The sequence below is a fragment of the Eulemur rufifrons genome, chromosome 25, assembly GCF_041146395.1.
Source record: "Eulemur rufifrons isolate Redbay chromosome 25, OSU_ERuf_1, whole genome shotgun sequence".
NCBI classification, from domain to species: Eukaryota; Metazoa; Chordata; class Mammalia; order Primates; family Lemuridae; genus Eulemur; species Eulemur rufifrons.
This window is the reverse complement of record NC_091007.1, coordinates 8,700,779-8,723,845: the sequence shown is the minus strand read 5'-3', so window position 1 is coordinate 8,723,845 and position 23,067 is coordinate 8,700,779. Positions and strand designations below refer to the sequence as shown.

Below are 23,067 nucleotides of genomic sequence, written 5' to 3'. Positions count from 1 at the left end.
AGAAAGACCCCCCCCAATCAGCGAGGCATTCTGCCAGCTCTAGCAGAGGAGGAAATCATGACTGATGTGTCTGAAGACTCCACAAGAAAGATGATCTCTGGAGTGCTCACTTCTGGAGAATACATTCCGGGGAGTGTTGGAAGAGTTTCGATTCTGTCAAGTTTGTACAAGAAGAGAGAAAACAGTCATGCATGCTGATTTTTATTTATTTGTTCGTCTACGTGGAAAGAAAAATTGGGGTTTTCCGGTCCGTAGCAATCGACAAATCTTTTCCAGGCCTCTGAGGCATTTGAAGATGCAATCAAAAAGAAAAACGTTCTTACTGTCTTGTCTGCATGAGTTATAGCACAGGACTAAAATAGAGCAGGGCTGCTGGGTTATGCAAAATGAATGTGAGTTCCGTTGCACACTCATTGAGCCATCACTGGTGATTGTGCTAAGGTTATTGCTGTTCATATAGTCTACATCCTAGATAAAGAGCCCACTTGTGCCTTTAAAACATTTCCTGTTTTCACCCCTATTCTAGTGTTGTAGTTCAGTACATGGACTCTGATTGTTAGGGGGTGAATCCTGGCTCAGTCACTTTTTAGCTCTGTGACCTTGGGTAATTCAATTAACCTCTCTGGGCCTAAGTTTCCTTTCTGTAAAATGAGGATAGTAGTAACGTCTACTCCAGAATGTTGCACGGAGAATTAATTAGGATGACATATGTAATGTTCTTACAACAGTGCTTGGCCCATGTAGACAATGAATGAATGTTAGTAATTGTTAATAGTGTAACTTGGCAATGTTTGCTCTAACTGGGCTTGCCAGGAATACACACCATTGACTTCCCCCTTCTCTTGCCGGCAAACCTGCAGACACCTGTGAAATAACTGTCATGGACTGAATTGTGTCACCCCCCCCTTCACATCTAACTCCCTAATGTGACTATAGTTTTGGAGAGGGCCCTTTGGGGAGGTAGTTAAGGTTATAAGATTGAGGTGATGAGCCCATAGGACTGGAGACTTTGTAAGAAGAGGAGGAGACACCAGAGTTCACCCTCTCCATGACACAGAAAGGAAAGGCCATGTGAGGACGTGGTGGGAGGACAGCCATCTACAATCCAGGAAGCCAGGAAGAGAGGCCTCACCAGAAGCCAACCCTGGCATCTTGATCTTGAACTTCCAGCCTCCAGAATTATGAGACAATAAACCTCTGTTGTTTAAGCCACCCAGTCTATGGTATTTTATTATAGCAGACTAATAACATTATGAAATTCCATAATTAAAATATTCAGTAAGGGACAGGTTAGCAGTGCTGCTAAACAGTCTCTGACGTCATCCTGGAATAGCACTTCTGTATCTACCATGGCAGGTCACAGAGGGGGACTCATATACGCCATTGGGACTGCCATCCACTCGATTCACTTGTGGTAACTAATTTATTGAGGCCTGAGGCTAAATGTGCAACTAGATAGGCAGGATTAGTTGATGTCCTTGGGGAGCTGTCACTCTTACTTCTTTCTGCTTTTGGGCCCATGACAGAAGGTTCTGTAAGCATAAGAATCCCATTCGGTCACTGATGAGATCCTGGACTAGTGTGACCCTCGTGTCAGCTGTGGCCTTCAATTGCCTCGGGGTCTGGGTGATGCCACCTGGAGTCCCACTCATTTCTTTGGGGATGTCCGAAGCCCTTCCTTGGATTTCTTCGGATTCCCTGGGTGCTGGCCCTCCTGAGCCCCTGTCCTGCAGGGCTGGATTTGCACCCAGAATTGCCTTTCAAAAACTGCATTCACAACAAGCATTCGTGAACTTAATCATCCTAGCTGCAAATGTAGGGCTCCCAGGGAGAAGATTTAGGGCTGATGGGGAGGTGAGGCTCCGTCTTGGAATTTCCTTCCCACGTGTGCATTCTCTCCCCTCCTTACCCTCCTTCTAGATTCTAGACTTTCCCAGGAACTCTCTTCCCTCTGGGTTGTAGAATTCAACTGGCTTCCAATGCCTGAACTTGTAGAAACCCAAATAAGGAAGATACTTGCAGAACAAAGAATCTTCCATTCTAAGGCCATTTTGCTTATACAGGTATTGTAAATATACACAATATGTATGATATGTACATTATATGCATGATATACATGACACGTACATGGCTCAATAAACAAATATTTTATAAACATATTTATAAAAAACAAACATGTCTTCTTGTTTCTTCTTCTTACTACACTAGGAATGATAAAGGCAATTTAGAGATTAAAAGAACTGTTGAGTTTGGGGATAAAGACAGACCTGTCACGTTCAGGTCTCCTCCAATGCATTCACGAGCTTGAGAAAGCTGTTTGGAATTTACCTGTGAATTTCTTCTCAGCTACAGAGTGTTCAGAAAATGGAAACGGAGGTTATGCAAATCATCTCGCTTTAGGAAAACTGGAGAAACATGCTTTTTCAATCTTTTATGAAGGTTTTCCTAATGTCATCACTAAATAATAAGCAAAATGAGAGAGAGAGAGATCCAACAAAGTTAAAAAGTTTTTTAGCTCATAGTGAAGTCACTGAATTTCCCAGTTCATCTCCGGGAAGATAAAGTCAGATTTGATGTCTGCGTCTTTTGACGCTAAATGAACCGCACAGAAAACCCATGCAGAGTAATCATGCAAATTAGGGGTAATTACTTTAAGGGTGCGGGGCGCTCGGAGCCTGCTTTGCGCCGGGCGGGCTGGGACGCGGCCGCAGCGGGGCGCCGGCGGCGGGGCAGCCCGGACTCGGTCCCCGCCCCGGCGCGCGCGGGGGGCCGGGCAGGGGGCGGGCGCGCGGCGGGTCCCGTGGCCGTGGCTGTTTTAAAGCGCGGCGCGCCGAGCCCGCCGGGGCTGCGCTTCCCGGGCCGGCGCCGCGGGCCCCCGGGTCCCCGCCATGCGCCCCGGCTAGCGCGTCGCCGGCATGCTGCGCCCGCTGCTGCTCGCCGCGCTCTGCCTGGCCGCGCGCGCCTGCCAGCTGCCCTCCGAGTGGCGGCCGCTGAGCGAGGGCTGCCGCGCCGAGCTGGCCGAGACCATCGTGTACGCCAAGGTGCTGGCGCTGCACCCCGAGGCGCCCGGCCTCTACAACCACCTGCCGTGGCAGCCCCACGCCGGCCAGGGCGGGCTCTTCTACGCCGCCGAGGTGGAGATGCTGTGCGACCAGGCGTGGGGCAGCATGCTGGAGGTGCCCGCCGGCTCCAGGCTCAACCTCACCGGCCTGGGCTACTTCTCGTGCCACTCCCACACCGTGGTGCCCGACTACTCCTATTTCTTCTTCCTCAGGTGAGCCCGGCGCCGCCGCAGCCGCCACCTCCCCGTCTGCCTCTTGGCGCGACCTCCCGAGGTCGCCGTCACCTGGAGCCAGGTGGGGAGCCCCCGCGGCTGCGGCTGCGGGAGTGACAACGTGCCTTAGGCTCCTCCCCTTGCCCGTCTTTACCCTCTCCCCGCTCGGTCCCCTGTCTCTGCAAACCCCCTGGCTACCCCTGGCCAAGGCTGATTAAAAGGACGACCCCTGCGCTGTGCGCGCAGAACAGGGTTGCAGGTAAAAGCCCAAAGCGCTTTCCAACGACCCGTTCGACTCATCTTTTTAAGACCTGGCTGGCAGCGGTTTGGGACGGTGAGAAAAACAGTCTTGGAAATCGGTCTGTCCCTGGCACTCTGGCTCTGCCCTTCCTAACTGTGATTTTTGAGCCAGTTCCTTCTCGCCTTCTCTAGAACCTGCGTAAAGTGACAAGTGGGGCTGATTGAGACCAAAGCGCAGTCGCTCATGCGAAGCACCTGGTGCAGGGGAGATGCCGGGCGACTCTCCACTCGCTCCTCTCCCCACCCACTTAAATGCGAAGACGCCAATGGTGTGGAATGCAGCCCGGCTGTCCTCTCGCCTCATTGTCCCATGCCAGCTGCCAGGCTATTCCAAACTGCAAAGGTTTCCGGTGAGGGGGAGGTTTCTGCTGGGGGTAAGACCCTGGGTGACAGTGATTTGAGAGGTGCAGAAGTGAATCGTGCAGGAAGTCCTCACTCCAGGCCCCTGCAGTCCTGTGAAGTTCCATGCAAGTTGGCCTGTGGTCAAGATGGAACACATCTGCGTAAGAATTCCGTCAATTCTTATCGACCACTGAATTCTACTGAAATTTGAAATAGAGAACAGCAGGTAGAACCCTGAATTCATCGGCTGTTTTCAATTGAATCAGGTGATACAGGACAACTGAGAAACGTCAAAATGGATTGTAGACCACGATAGCAAATGAACTAGTCCAAAGCTGTTGCAGTTGGTAATAGTTTTAGTTTTGCGTTTTCATGAAGCGACACTGAGGATATTTGGAATGATCTGCCCTGGGTCTGCAGATCCACTTTTAGCTCATGTCGCTCTGGGAAAGAAAACAGTTAGTTCCACAGAGGGGTGTTCGTAAGCTCGTGGCAACACATGTTTTCCATATTGAAGCCAGAATATCTAAGTTTAGAATACACGTCCTGCTTTGTGTTGACTTGAGTGGTTTAGCTAAGTTTTTTTTTTCTTTTTTTAATTGCCAGGGAAGTATAGTTTCTAAATACAGTCAGCAAAGACATCGAGTGCTCTTCTTGCTACAGAGAAACTTAAACTCAGATTTTTTTTTTCATGTTTTTATCTGGGAAAAATTCTGAGGATACAGCTATAAAACTATTCAACAACAAACTTTATTTAAAAAAAAAAAAAGCCCGAGTACTTGAACAAACGTTATTTTTAAAAAAATTTTTATCATGAAATATGTTTTTTGTCCCATGGCTCTGTGGTGGTCAGCCAACTCTTTAAACTTTTGCTCTAACATTATTTATGAAAAGTTAGGGCAGATTTACAGAGGCAAACGGTAGTCTGATGGGTTTTCATTTCACGGGGCTGTCTTGCCCTGAAGTGTGTTAACAACTGCATACAAATCATTCCTCCTCTGTTAGTTACTCTGGGACCACTGAGGCTCTGGTCAATGTCAGGGGATGGGGAGTGGCAGTGGAGACTTCCTGGTGGGCCCTACGTGCCCCCTTTGGACTGGGGTGTAACTCCCATCTCTCCTTTTCCTGACGACTTTATCAGTCTAACAAGTGATTCACACTGGGCTCTCTAAACATGTGCACTAGTGTTTATACTGCGTTTGCTTTGTGCCAAGGGTTTTTTTTTTTTTTTTTTTTTTTTTTTTTTTTTTGAGACTGAGTCTCACTCTGTTGCCTGGGCTAGAGTGAGTGCCGTGGCGTCAGCCTAGCTCACAGTAACCTCAAATACCTGGGCTCAAGTGATCCTCCTGACTCAGCCTCCCGAGTACCTGGGACTACAGGCATGCGCCACCATGCCTGGCTAATTTTTTCTATATGTATTTTTAGCTGTCCATATAATATCTTTCTATTTTTAGTAGAGACAGGGTCTCGCTCTTGTTCAGGCTGGTCTCGAACTCCTAAGCTCAAACTATCCGCCCTCCTCGACCTCCCAGAGTGCTAGGATTACAGGCGTGAGCCACGGCGCCCGGCCCAATTGTTTTATTTACTTAAATTTTCTGTTGCAATCCTTACGGTACCACCAAGGAAGTAGGTGCTACTATAGTCATCTTTTTACAGATTGGAATACTGAGGCTTAGAAGAATGAAGACATTAGCCTTGTGTCTTATAGAAGATAAACAGCAGTGGTAGGTCTTAAACCCAGGTCATTATAGCTGGGCTTCCTTTCACCAGGAAATCAGGAACACTGTTTATGGGAAGGAAGGCCGCTTGAGGGACTTGGAATAGACACAAATAGACAAACAGGCATGCACATACACACTGCGCCCCTACTTTGCTCAAACTCATCTTTTTGAAAACCTTTAGGATAGACTCGGGTAGAGTGAGACAGAGAAACAGAAATGGTAACTGTAGTAACTCCCCTAATGACAGCGATGCGAAACATGGATGTGAAATTGGCAAACCCATCGCAGTGGTCTGTGAGTCTATCGAAGCTGGTACACCCCTGGCTGTCTGGTCTACATCTCTGCTTTTTTTTCCCTCTCCCCCATTAGGATGGATGAAAATTATAACCTCTTGCCTCACGGTGTCAATTTCCAAGATGCCATCTTTGCAGACACTCAAGAAAACAGAAGAATGTTTTCCAGCCTCTTCCAGTTTTCAAACTGTTCTCAAGGGCAGCAGCTCGTGACTTTCTCCAGTGACTGGGAGATCCAGGAAGACAACAGGGTAAGGATTGGCTGGACCCTGTGCCATACCAAAACAATACAATAGCTATATCGTGTATGAATTTTGTGACTAAAGGAGTCAAGAATACTCTTTCAAAAGCCCAGAACAAAGTATTATCCTCTTTCTCTTTCTCCCTCCTTCCTTCCCAGCTGTTATAAAACACTGCTCATAAACTTTGGATTCCTGAAGCTTTACTCTTTGATAAGGGGTTCTTCACAAAGTGTGGGAACAAGATGGGATGAAGCTTGGCACACAATGCCTCGGTTTCCTCTTTGGGAAAACACTAGCATCTATATCACAGGGCTGGTGCAATGTGATTTAAATATGCAAAATATGTACATCCCTTAGCATAGTGCTTGGAAGAGTAGAGAGCGTGCAATACCTGCGGGCCACTGTGACTGTTCTGATTACTGTCACTGACAGGGTAGAGCTCTGAGGAATTGTCTTCGAGAAAAGAAAAAGTCCCCAAAGAAATAAAATAGCTATCCTAGCTAACACTTCTGTGATTCCTAACTATAGTTGTTAAGATGCAGGGGCACAGGGTGGCGAAGGTGGCTGTAGAATGTAGGGGTCAGGATTGCTTGGGATATGAAGATATAGGAGGATCTTCCAGTCTGGGCCAAATGCCAGAGTTGCGGGCAATTTTCCAAAGCGATGGCACTGCCACACACAGGCAGGATGACAGTGGGGCCAGGTCAGTCTAAGTCTGTGAGTGGGATCATGGTCCATCTTGCCAAGTCCCCCCATCAGGGACATTTTCAGGGCTATGTGACAGACTGCTGGGAGAGCTCTGATGTGTGTAGCGCATGAAGGACTTTCAGTGTGTGTGTGTGTGTTAATGAGCCAATTTGCATATATCAGGTGGCTCCCTTTTTGTACCCATATGCAAAGGACTTGAGGGAAGTGTCTTTCTCTTGTCTGGTGGGTTGGCTCAGGGTAGCTGCCTCGTTCTGCCAAATGTCCTCATCTTCTGCCCAGGGCTCCCTGGCCCCTGGAGCCCTCGTTCATACTCGTGCATGTGTAACCGGCAGGTACAGTCAACTAAGGGAAATTTTTTAATTTTCTTTGATTATTGTGGAGAAGTTCCTTCCTTAGCTCTTCCCTACTGACAGTAATCTAGACTCTTCTAACCCCTCCCCCATGGTTTGCCAGAATTTTCTGAACACCTGTCCTACATTTTGCTCCCAACGTGGTTCCCCACGACCACCCCCTACTTCTTAATCTTTGCTGTTGCCGACAGGAATATGCTGAACTGGACCCACCAAGTCTTAGCCTGAGTATCTCAAGCCCGAGTTACACCTAGTATATTCCAAATGCAATCTTTTCAGGCTTGGCCCTTTGGCTCTCCATACTGAGGGAGCTTTGTCCGTATAACTAGACCCTTGATAACAGCAGATTCATGTCAAGAGAGTAGATACTATTCCAAAAACACTTGAGTAGCGTAGCCCCCCCCAAATCTTAAGCTATGTAACTTGTTAGCCCTATGGTCACATAATCAAGCTATTAACATTTTTCTGGAATTAGATTTTTTTTCCATCCTTTGGGGGGGAAAAAAAAATAGAACAATAGGACCATGGAGAATTGTTCCAGTGTGAAGGCAGATCTATTTTTTGTTGGTCAGATGTTGATCTTGGGGAGAAATCCTTTTCCCTCTCCCTTTACTCACCCTGATGTCTTAGATAACAAAGTGTGGGAGTTCTCTGTGCTCCAAGGAAGAATCAAAACTTGGGGGTAGGAAAATAATTGTTCCAGATTGTCGAGCTGCCATGCAGCCAAATATAGAAGTTCCATCTGAGGTTCCCTGTGGTTTTCCAGACCTTTGCTCGTTCCATTTTTATTCCTTGCTTGGAAAGGGACCACATCAGAGCTAAATAAAATTAGCTCATTCGTTTATAATTTGATTTGAAACTAAAATTAAATTTACTTTTAAGAATTTTATGATGTTCCCTGAGTTATATATTTTTTTACATTCTCTAGAGTGATTAAAACAGTTGTGAATTGATGATCTCAGAGTTAGATGTATTATTGACAGTTACTGTTCCCTTCTTCAAGAAAAACTAAAACGTTTCTTTTTCGGTGGAAAGGGTAAGTGTCAAATTATGTATCCTACCCAGGACAAATATATCATATTATGTCAGAAGCAGTTAATATTTTCCCCCCAACCTTAGGAGGGATCAGAATTGCTGTTCAGGTTACTGTTTTAAAAATTCCAGTAGGAATGGGTGTTAGAGTTTTGTTAAGCCTTGGAATGTTCTGAGAGCAGCTATGAACAGCCCCAGACTTTTTCCAAAAGCCTTTCTTGTGTTTCGTGCTGTGCCTTAGATTACAGATCGTGCAGGTGTGTTAGCGAGCTCTGGTGTTTTCTACCGTTGATGCCATTGTTCTCTGAGCTTCTATTTAGCTCGCACGGTGGATGCGGACTAGTTATGAAGGGAACGTTTCATTCTCTTGGCTGATAATTCTCAACCTTATGGATCTTGGAGGATCACGTGAACCCGGGACTCTGGAATCGATTCAGAGGTGAAGAGATAGAACAGGAGGAAAATTTTACTTAGGGAAACTTCTGCAATGCACACCCAGGGCGACGTTCAACTCGGTCCTCGGGAGCAGAGTCCTCCCACACTCTGGTTCCTTTCCAGGGTATCTCTGTCTTCAAACGTCCCACCCACACATTAGTAAATAGCAACACGAGCTTGCTTTCAAAAGTTGCCAAGAAGTCAGCAGCGTTACTAAGTGCTCAGCGCCTCTGGTTCGGTGTCACGGTGTTAATAGGACTTGGGGGGATATCTTTGGCACGTTGGAGCATCCACCAGATTTACTGGCAAGGTTCTCTCCACACCAGCCAAAGACATTTTTCCCTCCTCATTTCTCTCCTACTGGGAAAGTGGAACAGTCAAAACAGAAGTTGGATATTTTTCCCTCTCTGCCAGGACTCTCCCATAGGACCAAGACCCGGACTGACCCATGCCGACATCAGGCTGTCATAAAAATGTCATGGGACTGAAAAAGAAAAAAAATCTGTGAATGTCTTGCCATAGTTTTCTTCTCTCCTCTTTTGGAGTTGGGAAGAATGATGGAGGGAGGTGTCCTCTAAGCTGCCTTAGAAGGAATGTAAACCATTAGAAGATGTCAACTGGCTCTGCCATTTCTTGAGGAATGACCGTGAGCAGGTCCCTTAATTTCTCGTAACTTAAGTTTTCTCATTTATAATATGCAGCTTAGGCTGGGGCGAGGTGGCTCACGCCTGTAATCCTAGCACTCTGGGAGGCCGAGGCGGGTGGATCGTTTGAGCTCAGGAGTTGGAGACCAGCCTGAGCAAGAGCGAGACCATGTCTCTACTAAAAATAGAAAGAAATTAGCTGGACAACTAAAAATATGTATATAGAAAAAACTAGCTGGGCATGGTGGTACATGCCTGTAGTCCCAGCTACATGGGAGGCTGAGGCAGGAGGATCACTTGAGCCCAGGAGTTTGAGGTTGCTGTGAGCTAGGCTGACGCCACGGCACTCTAGCCTGGGCAACAGAGTGAGACTCTGTCTCAAAAAATAAATAAATAAATAAATAAATAAAAATAAATAAATAAAATAAAATGAAATAAAATGTGGCTTAGATAAACTGTTGAAAGTTGTTGTAAGGACTGAATAAGAGCACATGTTTGAAAGCACTTTGTAAAGAGTGATGCAAGGGTGTATTACTGTCAAATGAGCATTTTGAAGTATTAAAAACTGCATATTTTTAAAACTTAAAGAAGCTTCCTGCTGCCGCCCAGGGGGAGTCCTGCAACATCCCGAGGCAGAGTGGTGGCACCATGACGGGGTATGTGTTGGAGACGGGAATGGAGGAGAAGGAAGCCATCGTGCACACTTCAATTCCACGGAATTCACTGGGTTCTTTGCAGGGAGCACTTTTTAAAAAAAGAAATAGTTTATTGAATAAGAACACAACATTTGTGGGTTCCCAAATCTGAAAATATAAAATGGCAGCCAGCAGTCTCTCTCCCACCTGGTTCCTGCCACCCGGTTCCTGCCCACCCTCCAAACAAGTAGTTGCTGTTAATAGTTTCTTGGGTGAACATTCAATGAGCGTTTTTATCCGACAATAATCCAAGCCTGGGTTACTACCATCTTCTTGGACACAAATGGCAACGCTGCACACTTTGCTACACTTTGCTTTATGCACAAGTAGGTCTTGAAGATCTTTCCATATCATTTCCATATATATGGCTTGAGGGCTAGACTGGGTGGAGGAAAAAAAGAGATGAAAACCAAGAGCTTCCTCCATATGCTGGATAGAAACTCAGTCTTCTGGATAGAAACAAGGGATTTCTCCTGCAGTTTCTGCTGCGTAGCTCCGTGACTCAGCCCCCCTTGGGTTACGTTCTCCATCGCCTTTAATTGTTTAGTTTTCAGAGTTCAGGTTGTTACTTTTGTATTATGTGCAGAGATTTTTAGTTATAATCAGTAGGAGTCCTAGGCTATGGTCAGCTTACTTCCCGTTGATGGGTATCGGAAGCTGATGTTTCTATCTGCCTGGACCCATTAAGAACATATAGAAGGAATGAACATAAACCATATTTATCTTCTGATGATCGAGAGCAACGAGGAATGGGAGACAGCATCTGCAGTTTCAAAAGTGAGATTTGAACACCAAATAGATCAAGAAAATCAGAACTCGGTTTATCCAGATCTTCCACGAAGAGCCCTGGAACAATTCGATTTAAAGGCGTCCCTGCAAGGGTGCTGAGGCAGGCGGGTTTCACAGATCATTGGGACAAAAAGAAAGATATTCACTCTGTAGGGAAGGAGGAGTGTAGCTTCTGTTCAGCAAGTGTTTGAGCAGCTCTCTTCTTTATATTTATTCTTCACGGATGCTGTACCCAAACTCAAACGTCTTAGTTTCTTAAAAGTTGCAATGTAGAGTCTGAAACCTTTATCAATGAACTTTTTGTGTTCTTACATGAAAGTCCATCAGTCTATCTTGTACTTTGAATGGCTTTTTTTTTTTTTTTTTTCCATGCTGACTTTGTAACAGGATGCATTGACCATTTGGAAAGTACTAGTTTACTGAGTTGCACGGATTTTCTAAAAGTGGTAAGATTTTATTTACAAAATCCTAGTCGTTAATATCACCATTGATCACATGAGGAAAGTATCGAGAAGCTGTGAAACTCACAGTGGCAAATTTCCTAGAATTCTAATTTTTGCTGGAGAGTTCAAATTCCATCATTGGCAACAAATACTGTCCATGTTCTTTGAGGTGACAGGCTTACTTTTTTTCCTTTTCAAGAAAATGTCTATCAAATACTCAAATCTGAATAAACATAGTTTGTCACTTCATTCTTTCAAGTAAAAAGTGTTTCATGCAGAAAGCCATCATCAGTTCGGCTCAGGACTGGAGACAACCGTCTTTCTTTGGTAGGTAGCCGAAGTGCTTTATGTGTATGACCCATTTCTTTTTCTTTTTTTTTCTTTCTTTCTTTTTTTTTTTTTTAGAGTCTCGCTCTGTTGCCTGGGCTAGAGTGCCGTGACGTCAGCCTAGCTCACAGCAACCTCAGACTCCTGGGCTCAAGCAATCCTTCTGTCTGAGCCTCCCATGTAGCTGGGACTACAGGCATGTGCCACCATGCCCGGCTAATTTTTTTTCTATATATTTTTAGTTGTCCAGCTAATTTCTTTCTATTTTAGTAGAGACGGGAGTCTCACTCTTGCTCAGGCTGGTCTCGAACTCCTGACCTTGAACGACCCATTTCTTCAGAGTATGCATGAAAAATATGTGCTCAAGGGTCAGGATTTGATAAAATTAATAATTTTTACTACTTCATGAAGAACATTATTAAATTAAACTGGCTTCTTTTCTTCTGCCAGCACACGGCACTGAAGAAATACAATGACTCCTGGTGTGATTTGGTGTCACAGCTTTGATTTGCACTGAGTGGCCAGCACTTTAACTCACCTTTGCTGTCGCACCAGCAGTACAAGTGTGGACACAGCAAAAAAGACAAATAACATCTTGGTAGTATTCCCAAAATAGTTTTGATCTTACGGATGACTTGAAAGGCTCTGGGGACCCTAAGAATCTTCAGACTTTGAACACTGCCCCTCTCACGTGGTGGTGGAGGATGGTAGAAGAGGAGGTGGGGACCGAGCCGAGTGCTAGAAGTGTGGATTTCAGGGTCTGAGCGCAGGGAGGTGCGAGACCTCAATGTGGGGCCCAGAATCTCAGAAGACCTGGAGTAAACACTGAGCTTGGAACGATTTCAGCAGTCGGGCTCTGGCCCTGCTAATGGTAGGAGGTTGCACAGGTAGGGTTGGGCCAGGTCGCGGAAGGCTGTAAACACCTTTGTAAAGAATCCAGGGCGGAGATTCAGGGGACGTGGGTTCTAGTCTGGACTGTGCCATCCAGCTATTGGTGATCTTGGGCAGATCAATTCATCTGTATTGATCTTTGTGCTCAACACATAATTAATACTGTAATGCTCAGCAAATACTGTATTCATTGAAGTAGCTTTCGTCCCTGGAAAATGAAGGGGTTCTATTTTATTTCTCTGAGTATCTATAAACACAGCACACCCATGCTGTCCTTCCTAGCAGTCGAGTCGGCTGAGGCCCAGACCGGTTACGTGGAATGTGGGTGGTGGGTGAGAGTTGGAAGTGAGACGGGGTCTCCCCACTGCAGCTGCACACGGTTTCTGTTCTTCCATCCGGCCTGCTGTCTGCTCCCCTCCCTCCCAAAGCAGAGACTTTCTGCTTAGAGTAACTGTTGCCTCCCTGACCCACTGTCTACCTACCTTCCTTCTGTACCCACCTGGTCTGGTTTTGTCCTCCAATGATGCCGTTAGTGCACGCTTTATTTTTCTTTGTAGCACTTATCACAACCGTACGCAACGATTTGTGACCTTATCGGTTTAATATCTGCATCCCCCATGGTTTACAGGATACAAACTCCACGTAAACTCCTCCTGATTCATTGTCGTATTCCTAGGACCTAGCAGGGTTCCCTGCACCCAGCAGGCACTCATGGAGATGAGTGACAGTGTCACCACGAAGAAGGGGATTATTAAGTGTCACATGAGTGGCCTGGGCAAGAAATGCCTTGGAAAGTCAGAGAAAGGAGAGATCCGTGAGACCTTGAGTATTCCAGGAAGGTTTCAGAGGAGAGAGGGGTATCAATGTGGACTTTGTACCCAGAATAGACTGCTTTCAAAGTGCTTTTGAGCTATGTAGGGTCGTGCTACTCACTACCCCCTGGGTGAAGGCTACTAACACACTCTCAGATTATTACCAGGTCATTTGCTTGCCAGATAGAGCCAAAACTGAAGTCGGTGGGGTGGGGCTCTTCTTATTCACTCATGCCTTCATTCTACGTATTTATTAAACATCTACTGGGTGTCAGCCCCTGGGAATGCAAAAAGGAACAAGAGAAGCTGCATTCCCTCCTGGAGCTTGTTATAGTTGGGTAGAGGGGAGATGGTCACTATATCAATTAACATGTCAGTCAATAGGAAAAATAGCAGAATGATAGGGGTTTGGGCAAGAATTAGAAGAGGGCTTATATGGTGGAGAGGGTCTGCTAGTTACTTTAGATTGAGGCGATGATGTCTAAACTGAAAGCTGAAGGGCCCCGGGGCCAGCAATACAAAGATGAGGAGGAAAAGCATTCCAGGGGGGAGAAACAGCCGGTGTGATTGGCCCCAGGATGGAAAGAGCTTGGCCCGGTTGACAGGTGGGAAAGTGTGAACGAGCACCATGGCGGGCACGGAGCAAGCTGAGTTTGGAGAGGTGAGCGAGGGCGAGAAGTCTAGATCTGTGCTTTGGGGAGCTGCTGTATGGAGTGGTGTGTCTAATTGACATCTCAGGGAAATAACACTCTGGCTGCCGAGTGAAGCAGGGGCCATTGGAGTGGGGGCAAAGGTGGAGGCTGGGAGACCATCTAGGAGACCATCCAGGCAAGAGTGACAGAGGCAGAAACAACCCAGGTGCCCCTCAATCCATGAGTGGATTAACAAAATGTGGTACATGTATACCATGGAGTACTACTCAGCTATAAGAAACAATGGTGATCTAGCACCTCTCATATTTTCTTGGATAGAGTTGGAACCCATTCTACTAAGTGAAGTATCCCAAGAATGGAAAAATAAGCACCACATGTGCTCACCATCAAATTGGTTTCACTGATCATCACCTAAGAGCACATTTAGGAATAACATTGATTGGGTGTCGGGCAGATGTGGAGGGGGAGGGGATGGGTGTATACATACATAATGAGTGCGATGCGCACTGTCTAGGGGATGGACACGTTTGAAGCTCTGACTCGGCGGGGGGCTGGGGGGGGCAAGGGCAATATACATCACCTAAACTTTTATACCCCCACAATATGCTGAAATAAGAATTAAAAAGTGACAGAGGCTTGGACGAGGGGGTGGCCGGTGGCGCTGGAGAGAAAGGGCTGGATTCGGATGCATTTTAGAAGTGGAGCTTTCCCTGTGTCCTTACGACTAATTTGTCCTTGATCACAGCCCACTCTTCTGTCCCCACTTTTTAAGACTCTTACTGTGTCCTCTTCCTACAGGGCCTTGGCCACCCCCAGCGTGTTGGCCAGTGCCACGTTTTGTGCCACACAATGTTATGCTTCCTCTGGGAATATTTGTACCTTAATTCATCCATATCTGCCTGGTTGAACTGAAAGTTGTAAGGCAGCGATCTGTATTTGGGGTTTGAGAATGGAGTTCTGGGCCCTGACTTGATGACTTTGGATGTCGCCTGACCGCTCTGTGCTTAGTTTCTTTAGCTGTAAAATGGATCTAATTATGCCTCCTACGCCGTGTTCATAGCACCGTAATAAAAAACAAAAGCAATTGAGGTAACAGGTTTAAAAGGATGGAGTACTGGGTATGTGTGAAATGTCATGTCGTGGCTCTCGTGTCCCCTTACGTACCCACAAGATCTCGAGGCAGACGGGCATCTATTCCATCCACGGGGACTTTTGAGTACCCCTGCGTTCTGAGCACTGCATTGTGGGGAATGTAGCAGAACTGAACTCATACAATCAACCCACCTGGAAAGAGAGATGCTCCTGCCAGGCCTGGAGGGGAGGGATTTGTTAGAGAAGGTGGTGAGTTCGGATAGGGGAGGGATGCGTGCAAGAAGGCACAGAGGTGAGCGTGTGCGTGTCAAAGGACAGGAAAGCCGCGTGGCAAGCGGCCCACGCTCCGACTTGTTTCTGAGTGTGGGCAGCTCACGCTAAAAGGAGATGTCCTCCCACATGGAGCGGCGAGGGTTCGTGACTACACCATGCAGGCTGTCATTTCTCTTTTCTTTTTTGGCCATGAAATAAGTTTTATTTGAAACACAATTATTTTATCTGAAACATTGACTCATGCTACATTATATAGTTTTTTGGTTTACATTTTTTGTGGTTATTTTTAAAAAAATCATTGGAATAATGTATAGATTCACAGGCATTTGTGAAGAAAGGTACAGACAGGTCCTGGGAACCCCTGGCCCATTCTCCCTACTGGTAGTGTCTTGTGTAACTGTAGTTCAATATCAAAGCCAGGTAATGACGTTGGTAAAATCCACAGAGCTTGTTCCTATGGCGCTAGTTGCGCAGGTGCTCGCGTGCACAATAAACGCACGCTTCGATTGCCCCCAGGTCTTCCCGAGGTCCCTTATTCTCGGGCTGTTACCATGGAAATGGGCCGCAGCCTGAGAACCTAACCTTGAGAGGAAGGAAAGAGTGTTCCAAGAGTCTTGCGGGCTAGGAAATAGAGAGTTCTGACTTCTGTTCCCAAAGTCTCCTGCAGTTGCCTATGTCATTAAACCCTCCTTCGAGTCTCATTGTCCCCATGGGGACATGGGATCTCAATGTGGTGAGTGTCCTTGCAGGGGCTGCCCAGGGAGGAATGAGAGGCTCTCCAGCCACAAAGCTGTGGTTTTAAGTTAGAAATGATCATTTGTCTCCCCGCTGCCTTGGAAGCAGAAACCGTGCTGCCCTCTGAGCTCTCCCTGTGGACATCTCAGCTCACGCAGACTTCCCCGGGGAAGGGGACAGTGTCTTTGCTTTTACTCTTTCTCCTTCCTCCACCTCCCCTCCCCGGGGGCCCTTCGTTGCTGCCTCACCCCATCACCCCGTTGGGCAGGTGACCAGTAGGCTGAGCTCTCCCTGTTCTCAGCACGCACTGAGGTCGCACAGACCCGTGGGGACATTTCTGGGGATCGATCTCCGTGGTTAGAACAAACACTGCCTGGGACGCTGGGGCCAGAGGGGATCTCCTCCTGTCTTCCCCAGACTAGCTTAGCTCTCGCCGGGCAGACCCTCGGGGGTGCTGTCAAGCTTCAGTTCCCCCGGCTGCCTCTCATCTTTCTTCTAGTTAAATCAGCTGTGACACCTGGCAGAGCCATGCTTCCCCTGGGCGTCTAAGCGAACCCAGATGCTTCCAGCATGTTCCGGGGGCTCGGGGCCCCAGAGATCACCCGGTGCACTTGAGGCCAGTCAGTTTATTTTGCACAGACACAGGATGAAGAATGTCAGGACTAGAAGGGACCCGAGGGGTTGTTTAGTCCGACCCCTCCGTGTAACATCACAAAAGAATTTTATAGGGAAACAAAGCCCCGCTCACAGCTGGAACTATTAACACGTGGCCTCCTGATGCTGTTTTGACTTGGAATGCAATAATCATTTCAATGATAAAACTATTAAAAATATTAGCAGAAAACTAACACGGGGTTCCAAAAGTGCACAGGCCTTTGTGGCAGTTTTATAGTGAAGCAAAACTGTCACACTGAAAGTCCACTGAACTGAACAGGTGGACGTGTACAGCACATACACAAAGGGAAGGGACATTCTTGCGTGGTACCAGGTGGTAAGCCTTGAGGGGATCTCTCATTATTTGCTCTACGAAAGGGTCCTCTTTCTGTTTCCTTATTCTGAGGCTGGAGAGAAGGGTGGATTTCCCAGGTTTTAGGGAAATGGGTGTCATTGTGCCTGGAGACCAGGTTGGCCTGGGTGCCGTCCTATGTCCTTTCTGTCTGGCTGGCTGGCTGGCTGGTTCCTCTCTGGTTCTCCCCTTCAGACCCCAGGTCGGCGCCTGCCTTTCTGCACCCAGCCCCGCCTTACCTCTCTCTCTCTGTCCCATTCTCCATTCCCCACGGTTTCTTCTGTGTCCCAAACACCTTCCTGACCCTGTCATGCAACCCAAAGGCTCTGTTGGGTAGTCGAAACTGATTGGATAGAATAACTCGAATTAACCGTCTTAAAGGGTAGTGGTATTAATAGCTTAATTCATTCCTTCTCCATCACCATTTACATTTGAAAGCTTTGATCCCTTAAGCCAAAGACGTGAGTGGAACAGGCACTTCAAGCAAGAGCAGAGAAAACGGCTTTTCTTTCCTGGATGACACAGTGGGTCCCTCAAACCACGCCGTTGACACCCTGTGTGCACGAGCCCAGACCTGATGTCATCCTCTGCCCTGTTGTCATCCTCTGCCCTAGAGGAAGATGAAACCTATTTGTACTCTAGGTGAGTCTTTAATGAGTATTTATCTGAAACTACTAATGAACAGGAATCTTGTCTTTTACATCTAAACATGAACAGTAGGAACTTTATGAGCCTGCTAATGATGAAATATTCATATGGTTGAGGGAGTCAGCAATGAATCTTTCTTAGTAGTTGAAAACTGCTATGAAGTCTTACTGGAAAAGGCCCCGTGAGTGCCTAAGGGTTGGGGAACCTGTGGCCTCAAAGCCACATGGGGCCCTCCAGACCCCCAAGCGCAGCCGCTGGACCGAATCTGAACTTTATCAAATCCCTTCCTGAAAAGGATTTGTTCTGTAAAATTTGGTTTCGGTCAAAAGGCCGCACTCAAAGATGCAGAAAGGCCACATGTGGCCCCAAGGCCGTGGGCTCCCCGCCCCCACATATCTGATTGATTGAAACCCTCCGTGAAGGTCATTTCTGTAGCCTCTAGCTGATCCGTGTTGAAAACATGTTTCTCTCGTGCCTGGGGTCTCGTGGTTTCTGGAGAGACCTGTGCGAGGCAGTTGGCTTTAGATGCTGTAGTTGTCGGCATTGCAATCGGCTGCCAGCTCCACGGGGTGGTGGAGTTGGTCTCTTCCTTTTGAGAAGCTTTGTGGACAGTGGTCCTGACGTGCATTTAGGGCCACTAAGGAAAGACTTAGAAGGCTCTACTCATTCTCTTACAAACGCTTTCCGGTGGTGAACGCCATACTGCGATGCCCACAACCGCCAATACCATTATCCAGGGGTATTGTTGTTGCTTTTTTTTTGTAAATAGACTTTATTTTTTAAGTAGGTTCACAGCAAAATCGAGCAGAAGATAGTTCCCATATACTCACCTTGCCCCGGTCCCCAAACGATACAGCCACCTGCGGTGTGAACATCTCCGACCAGTGTGATACGTGTTACAGTCAGTCTGTGAACCTACAGTGACACATTGTTACCCTGGGTCCACAGTTGGTGATGAGGTTCGCCCACTTCTGTGGGTTTGGACAAACGCACGGCGACACGTACCCATACAGAGCAGTCCCACCACCCTAGGAATCCCCTTCGCTCCCCCGATTCCTTCCTCCTCCCCTTATCTTACTGGATTTTCAGCAAGGATTAAACTATTTTGCATGTGGACAGGGCCGACTTAGGGGTCCGCGTGTGTGTGTTTTTTTTAATCTATTTGCGTTGTCAAACCGTGAGTCAAGTAGGTTCACGGATCAGATGGAGGACAGTAACTTCTGTAAATACCTTTCCTCCCGGCTGTGGATTCTTGCCCTGACGACTTGACCCTGTGTGGCGGAGTCCTCCGCCTCCAAGTTCCTGGCCACCCGCTCCCCATCCCCGCCACCCCCGACCCCAGCTCACTTCCTGTTGTTCCAGGCGATCTTGCAAAGTAGGGACCGTTTCTTCACTTCTGTATCCTGGAGCCCAACGCACAGTAGCGATTGCTCGGCAGATGCTCTGTGAATGAAAGAATGTGTGCGTGCATGCGTTGTCGCCAGCGGGATGACAAACTTTTTATTTTTCATCGTGGTAAAAACACGTACCATGCTTAGCTACCAGGTCCTAAAACCCCACTCCCTTTTGTACATACTGCTCCAAGCTCGTCTCCCTTCCTTCGCTGCTGCTGCCCCTGCCTGCTCACCTGAGGGCGACAGGGCCAGGTGGCGTGTCCGGAGACACAGGGATTTTGTGTCTCAGCCTGGCCTGGGCACGTCACTCTGGGCAGAGAGAGCAAGGGTGTGAGCTGGTTGAGATCGTGTCGCTCCGAGGTCTGGATCTGATCTGGGAGACATGGGGCTTAAAAGGCCAATAATATCTTACCTGCACGTGGATTTGCATCTCGTGCCTTTAGGACAGTCACAGGAGAAGTAGAAGGACATGTCTTGGGGCCCAGGGTCATGGCTGGGCTGGGTCCTGAATTTCCAGCCTGGCTCATTTCAACTCATTGAAACCAGGGGAACTTGGATCTTACAGCTGCATATTAGGGCTGTCCTAACTCTGTCGCCCTTGCTGACTTGGTGAAAGCCTGGTAGAGGTGAAATGATTTGAGGCCTTTCTGTAGAAGTTGCTGGTTAAGTGCACACTGTGTACATTTCCTCCAGCGAATACCAGGGCTACCCTTCACGTGGCAGTGGGTGCTGGCGGCAGAAGAATGACTGTTGGCAGGACTTGCCCACCTAATGCCCGGCAGGTGAGCACTTGCCTGTTCAGAGCCACCTGCACAAAAGGGAGTCTCTCCAGTCCCAAGACCACAGGAGGGCTGGTCCCATATGGGTTCGCCCATCCTCGCAATGGTGGAAAAGCAACCAGAGGTGAACTGAGTTGGTGGATTTGCCTTCTCTTTAACTGCTGCTGAAACTCGCCATGTTCGTGTCCCTTTATAAGGCCAAATTGATGCCCAGCAGGTGCAGCTAGGGCTGAGCAGAACTCTGGAAGGTTCCTGCCTGTTCAGAACTTGGGCTGGGGACTAGGCCCCAGGTGAACCTTGGTTTGTTTCCATTGGAGGGCAGTGGGGAGGCCTGGGGTGTGTGTGTTGGGGGGCTTGGGGGGGGTCCCCACCAAGTCCTTTGAGATGGGCAGAGGCCTGGAAGACCCCTTGTGGAAGGAGGGGGTCCCTGTTCTTGCTGGGTCAGGGGCTTGGGAAGAACGTGTGAGTGCTGGGATCCAAGCCCATGACACTAACTGAAACCTAGGAATGGCACCAACTAGAGAACCCTGCAGAGTGACTAGAGCAGAGTCGGTTAGGCAGGGACTGGACTCCTGGCTTTGCCAGCCGTGTGAGCTTTGGAAATCCCTTAACCTTGGGAGCCTCGGAGTCTTCATTTGTCACGGGACATACGATGTAGGTGTGACAATACCTGCCTCAAAAGGGGTATTTGAGGATACCTCAAAGGATTTTATGAGATGATGTTTATAAAACACCAGGTGCTACAAGTCTCTGGTACATGGTAGTTGGTCAAAAATAGTAACTATCAATTATGAAACTGGGGGAATATGTTACTGGGGAGACTGTGTTGTAATGAAATCCCAGGGAGGTCCAAATCTGGTCATCAGACCTTCATCCGTGGATGGAATTCAAGAATTTTGTGCATGTGCTATAAGAAGGCCCATCAAGGCCAGGTGTAGTGGCTCACGCTTGTAATCCCAGCACTTTGGGAGGCTGAGGCGGGAGGATCGCATGAGGCCAGGAGTTTGAGACCAGCCTGGGCAACATAGTGAGACCCCATCTCTACAAAAAATAAAATGGTTAGCTGGAATGGTGGTGCGTGCCTGTAGTCCCAGCTACTGTGGAGGCCGAGGCAGGAGGATCCCTTGAGCCCAGGAGTTGGAGGCTGCAGTGAGCTATGATCAGGCCACTGGACTCCAGCCTGGGCGACAGAGCAAGACCCTGTCTGTTTGGGGGTAAAAAAATATTTAAAAAGACCAAGCAAAGAATCCAAGATGTTGAAAGACCAGACACTTCCAGAAAACCCTCTGGGTCAGGCGGGGATGTAGGGTGTTGGAAACCTGTCTTGTAGCAGGCAGCAGAGAGCCAGCTATTGAGAAAGTTGGGCACTTCCGCTGCTATGTCAGTACCAAAGGGTGCCCGAGGGAATCTTAGCGCTGGATCTACTTCTGTTCCTTAAACTCTCACCAAAAACACTCATCAGCAGGATAATAAGCTGCTTTTTACTTTCATTTTTAATTGTGATGAAAACATGTAACATAAAATTTTAAGTATATAGTTTAGTAGTGTTAAGTATATTCACATCGTTGTGCAAGAGATCTTGTGCAACAAGGTGAACTTTTTTTATCTTGCGAAACTGAAACTTTGTACCCATCAAAAACCTCCTCGCCCTTCTCCCCCTGGCCAGTCGCAAACGCCAGTCTGTTTTCCGTCTCTATGGATTTGACTACTCTAGGCACCTCGGACAAGTACAATCACGTAGTGTCTGTCTTTTTGTGACTGGCTTCTTTCACCTGGCGTAATGTCCTCAAGGGTCATCTATGTGGTAGCATGTGTCAGGATTGCCTTCCTTTCTAAGTCTGAATAACATTCCTTTGGGTGTATAGATCATGTTTTCTTGCTTTACCCATTGATGCGTGTTTGGGTTGCTTCTACCTCTTGGCTGTTGGGAATCATCCTGCTATGAGCACGGTGGTACAAATATCTCTTTGAGATCCTACTTCCAGTTCCTGAGTGCATGCCCAGAAGTGGAATTGCTGGATCATACAGTCGTTCTATTTTTAATGTTGGAGGATCTACCATACTCTTCCCCACGGCAGCTGCGCCATTTGACATTAAATGCACAAGGATCCCAATTTCTCCACATCCTTGCAACGCTTTTTACTTTCTGGGGCTTTTTTTTTTTTTTTTTTTTCACAGTAGCACCATAATGGGTGTGAAGTGGCATCTCATGATGGCTTTTCAGCACAGAAGGCCATTACCTAGACATGCCACCGTCTTCTACTTGTCCACTCGGCAGAGTGACAGTTAACTGCGTCTTGGGGGCCTGGAGGCATTCTTCCAACACTCAGCCTGAATGTGAACTGTAATACCAGCTGTGGGGTCAGATTCTTCATCTTAAAAAAAATGGGATAATAATAGAACCTACCTCACAGGGTGTTAACTCATGTTAGTACACTGAATGCGTTTATAGGAAGGGCTCGGTGAATCTTGGCTCCTACTATTTCTGTGATCATTCTATCTTCTGCCCTTTTTTCTCCCTACTCCTCCATCCTCCTTCCACCCCCTCCCTGCCTTTTGTTTGTAGACAGGGTCTCACTCTGTCACCCAGGCTGGAGTGCAGTGGTGTCATCATAGCTCACTGTAGCCTTGAACTTCTGGGCTCAAGTGATGCTCCTGCCTCAGCCTTGTGAGTAGCTGGGTCTACAGGTGTGCACCACCACAACCGGCTAGTTTATTATTATTATTTTTTTTTAGAGATGGGGTATTGCTATATTGCCCAGTCTGGTCTCAAATCCTGGCCTCAAGTGATCCTCCCACCTCAGCCTCCCAAAGTGCTGGGATTACAGGTGTGAGCCACTGCACTTGGCTCCACTACCTTCGATTTTGGCTTCAAGAAGTGTCCCTCACTACAGGAAGAGAGGAGGGGATGGCTGGGACTAGTGATGTTATGGGGGCTGTGTTCTCCTACCCTGACCCCCCACCCACCCACCTTGGTTCCGACACATTGAGGCAGCCTAGCTTTCTCCCGTGTGCCTGGCACAGATCGGGTCTTGCTCTCCGTAAGGATGCTTGCTGCCATTTCAGGAGTTGGCAGGAGCGTATTGTCATTGGTCCCTGAAGGATGGGCCACTGGGGCAGGGTGGAGGTGAGCACAGCATTGGTCCTGAGTGTTCACAGGGCTTCCCTGGGCTGCTGGGGAGAACTTTT

At 47.6% G+C, this 23,067-nt stretch overlaps 1 protein-coding gene across 1 annotated transcript in view; it reads left to right on the top strand.

Moving 5' to 3' along the window:
- Positions 1-2,912: 2,912 nt before the first annotated feature.
- CCDC3 (coiled-coil domain containing 3) overlaps positions 2,913-23,067 on the top strand; it is a 66,530-nt gene continuing 46,375 nt past the window's right edge. The window contains exons 1-2 of the mRNA XM_069458859.1: positions 2,913-3,274; positions 6,007-6,181. Coding sequence (XP_069314960.1) covers positions 2,916-3,274; positions 6,007-6,181 — 534 coding nt within the window. The 5' untranslated portion in view covers positions 2,913-2,915. The remainder of the gene's footprint in view (positions 3,275-6,006; positions 6,182-23,067) is intronic.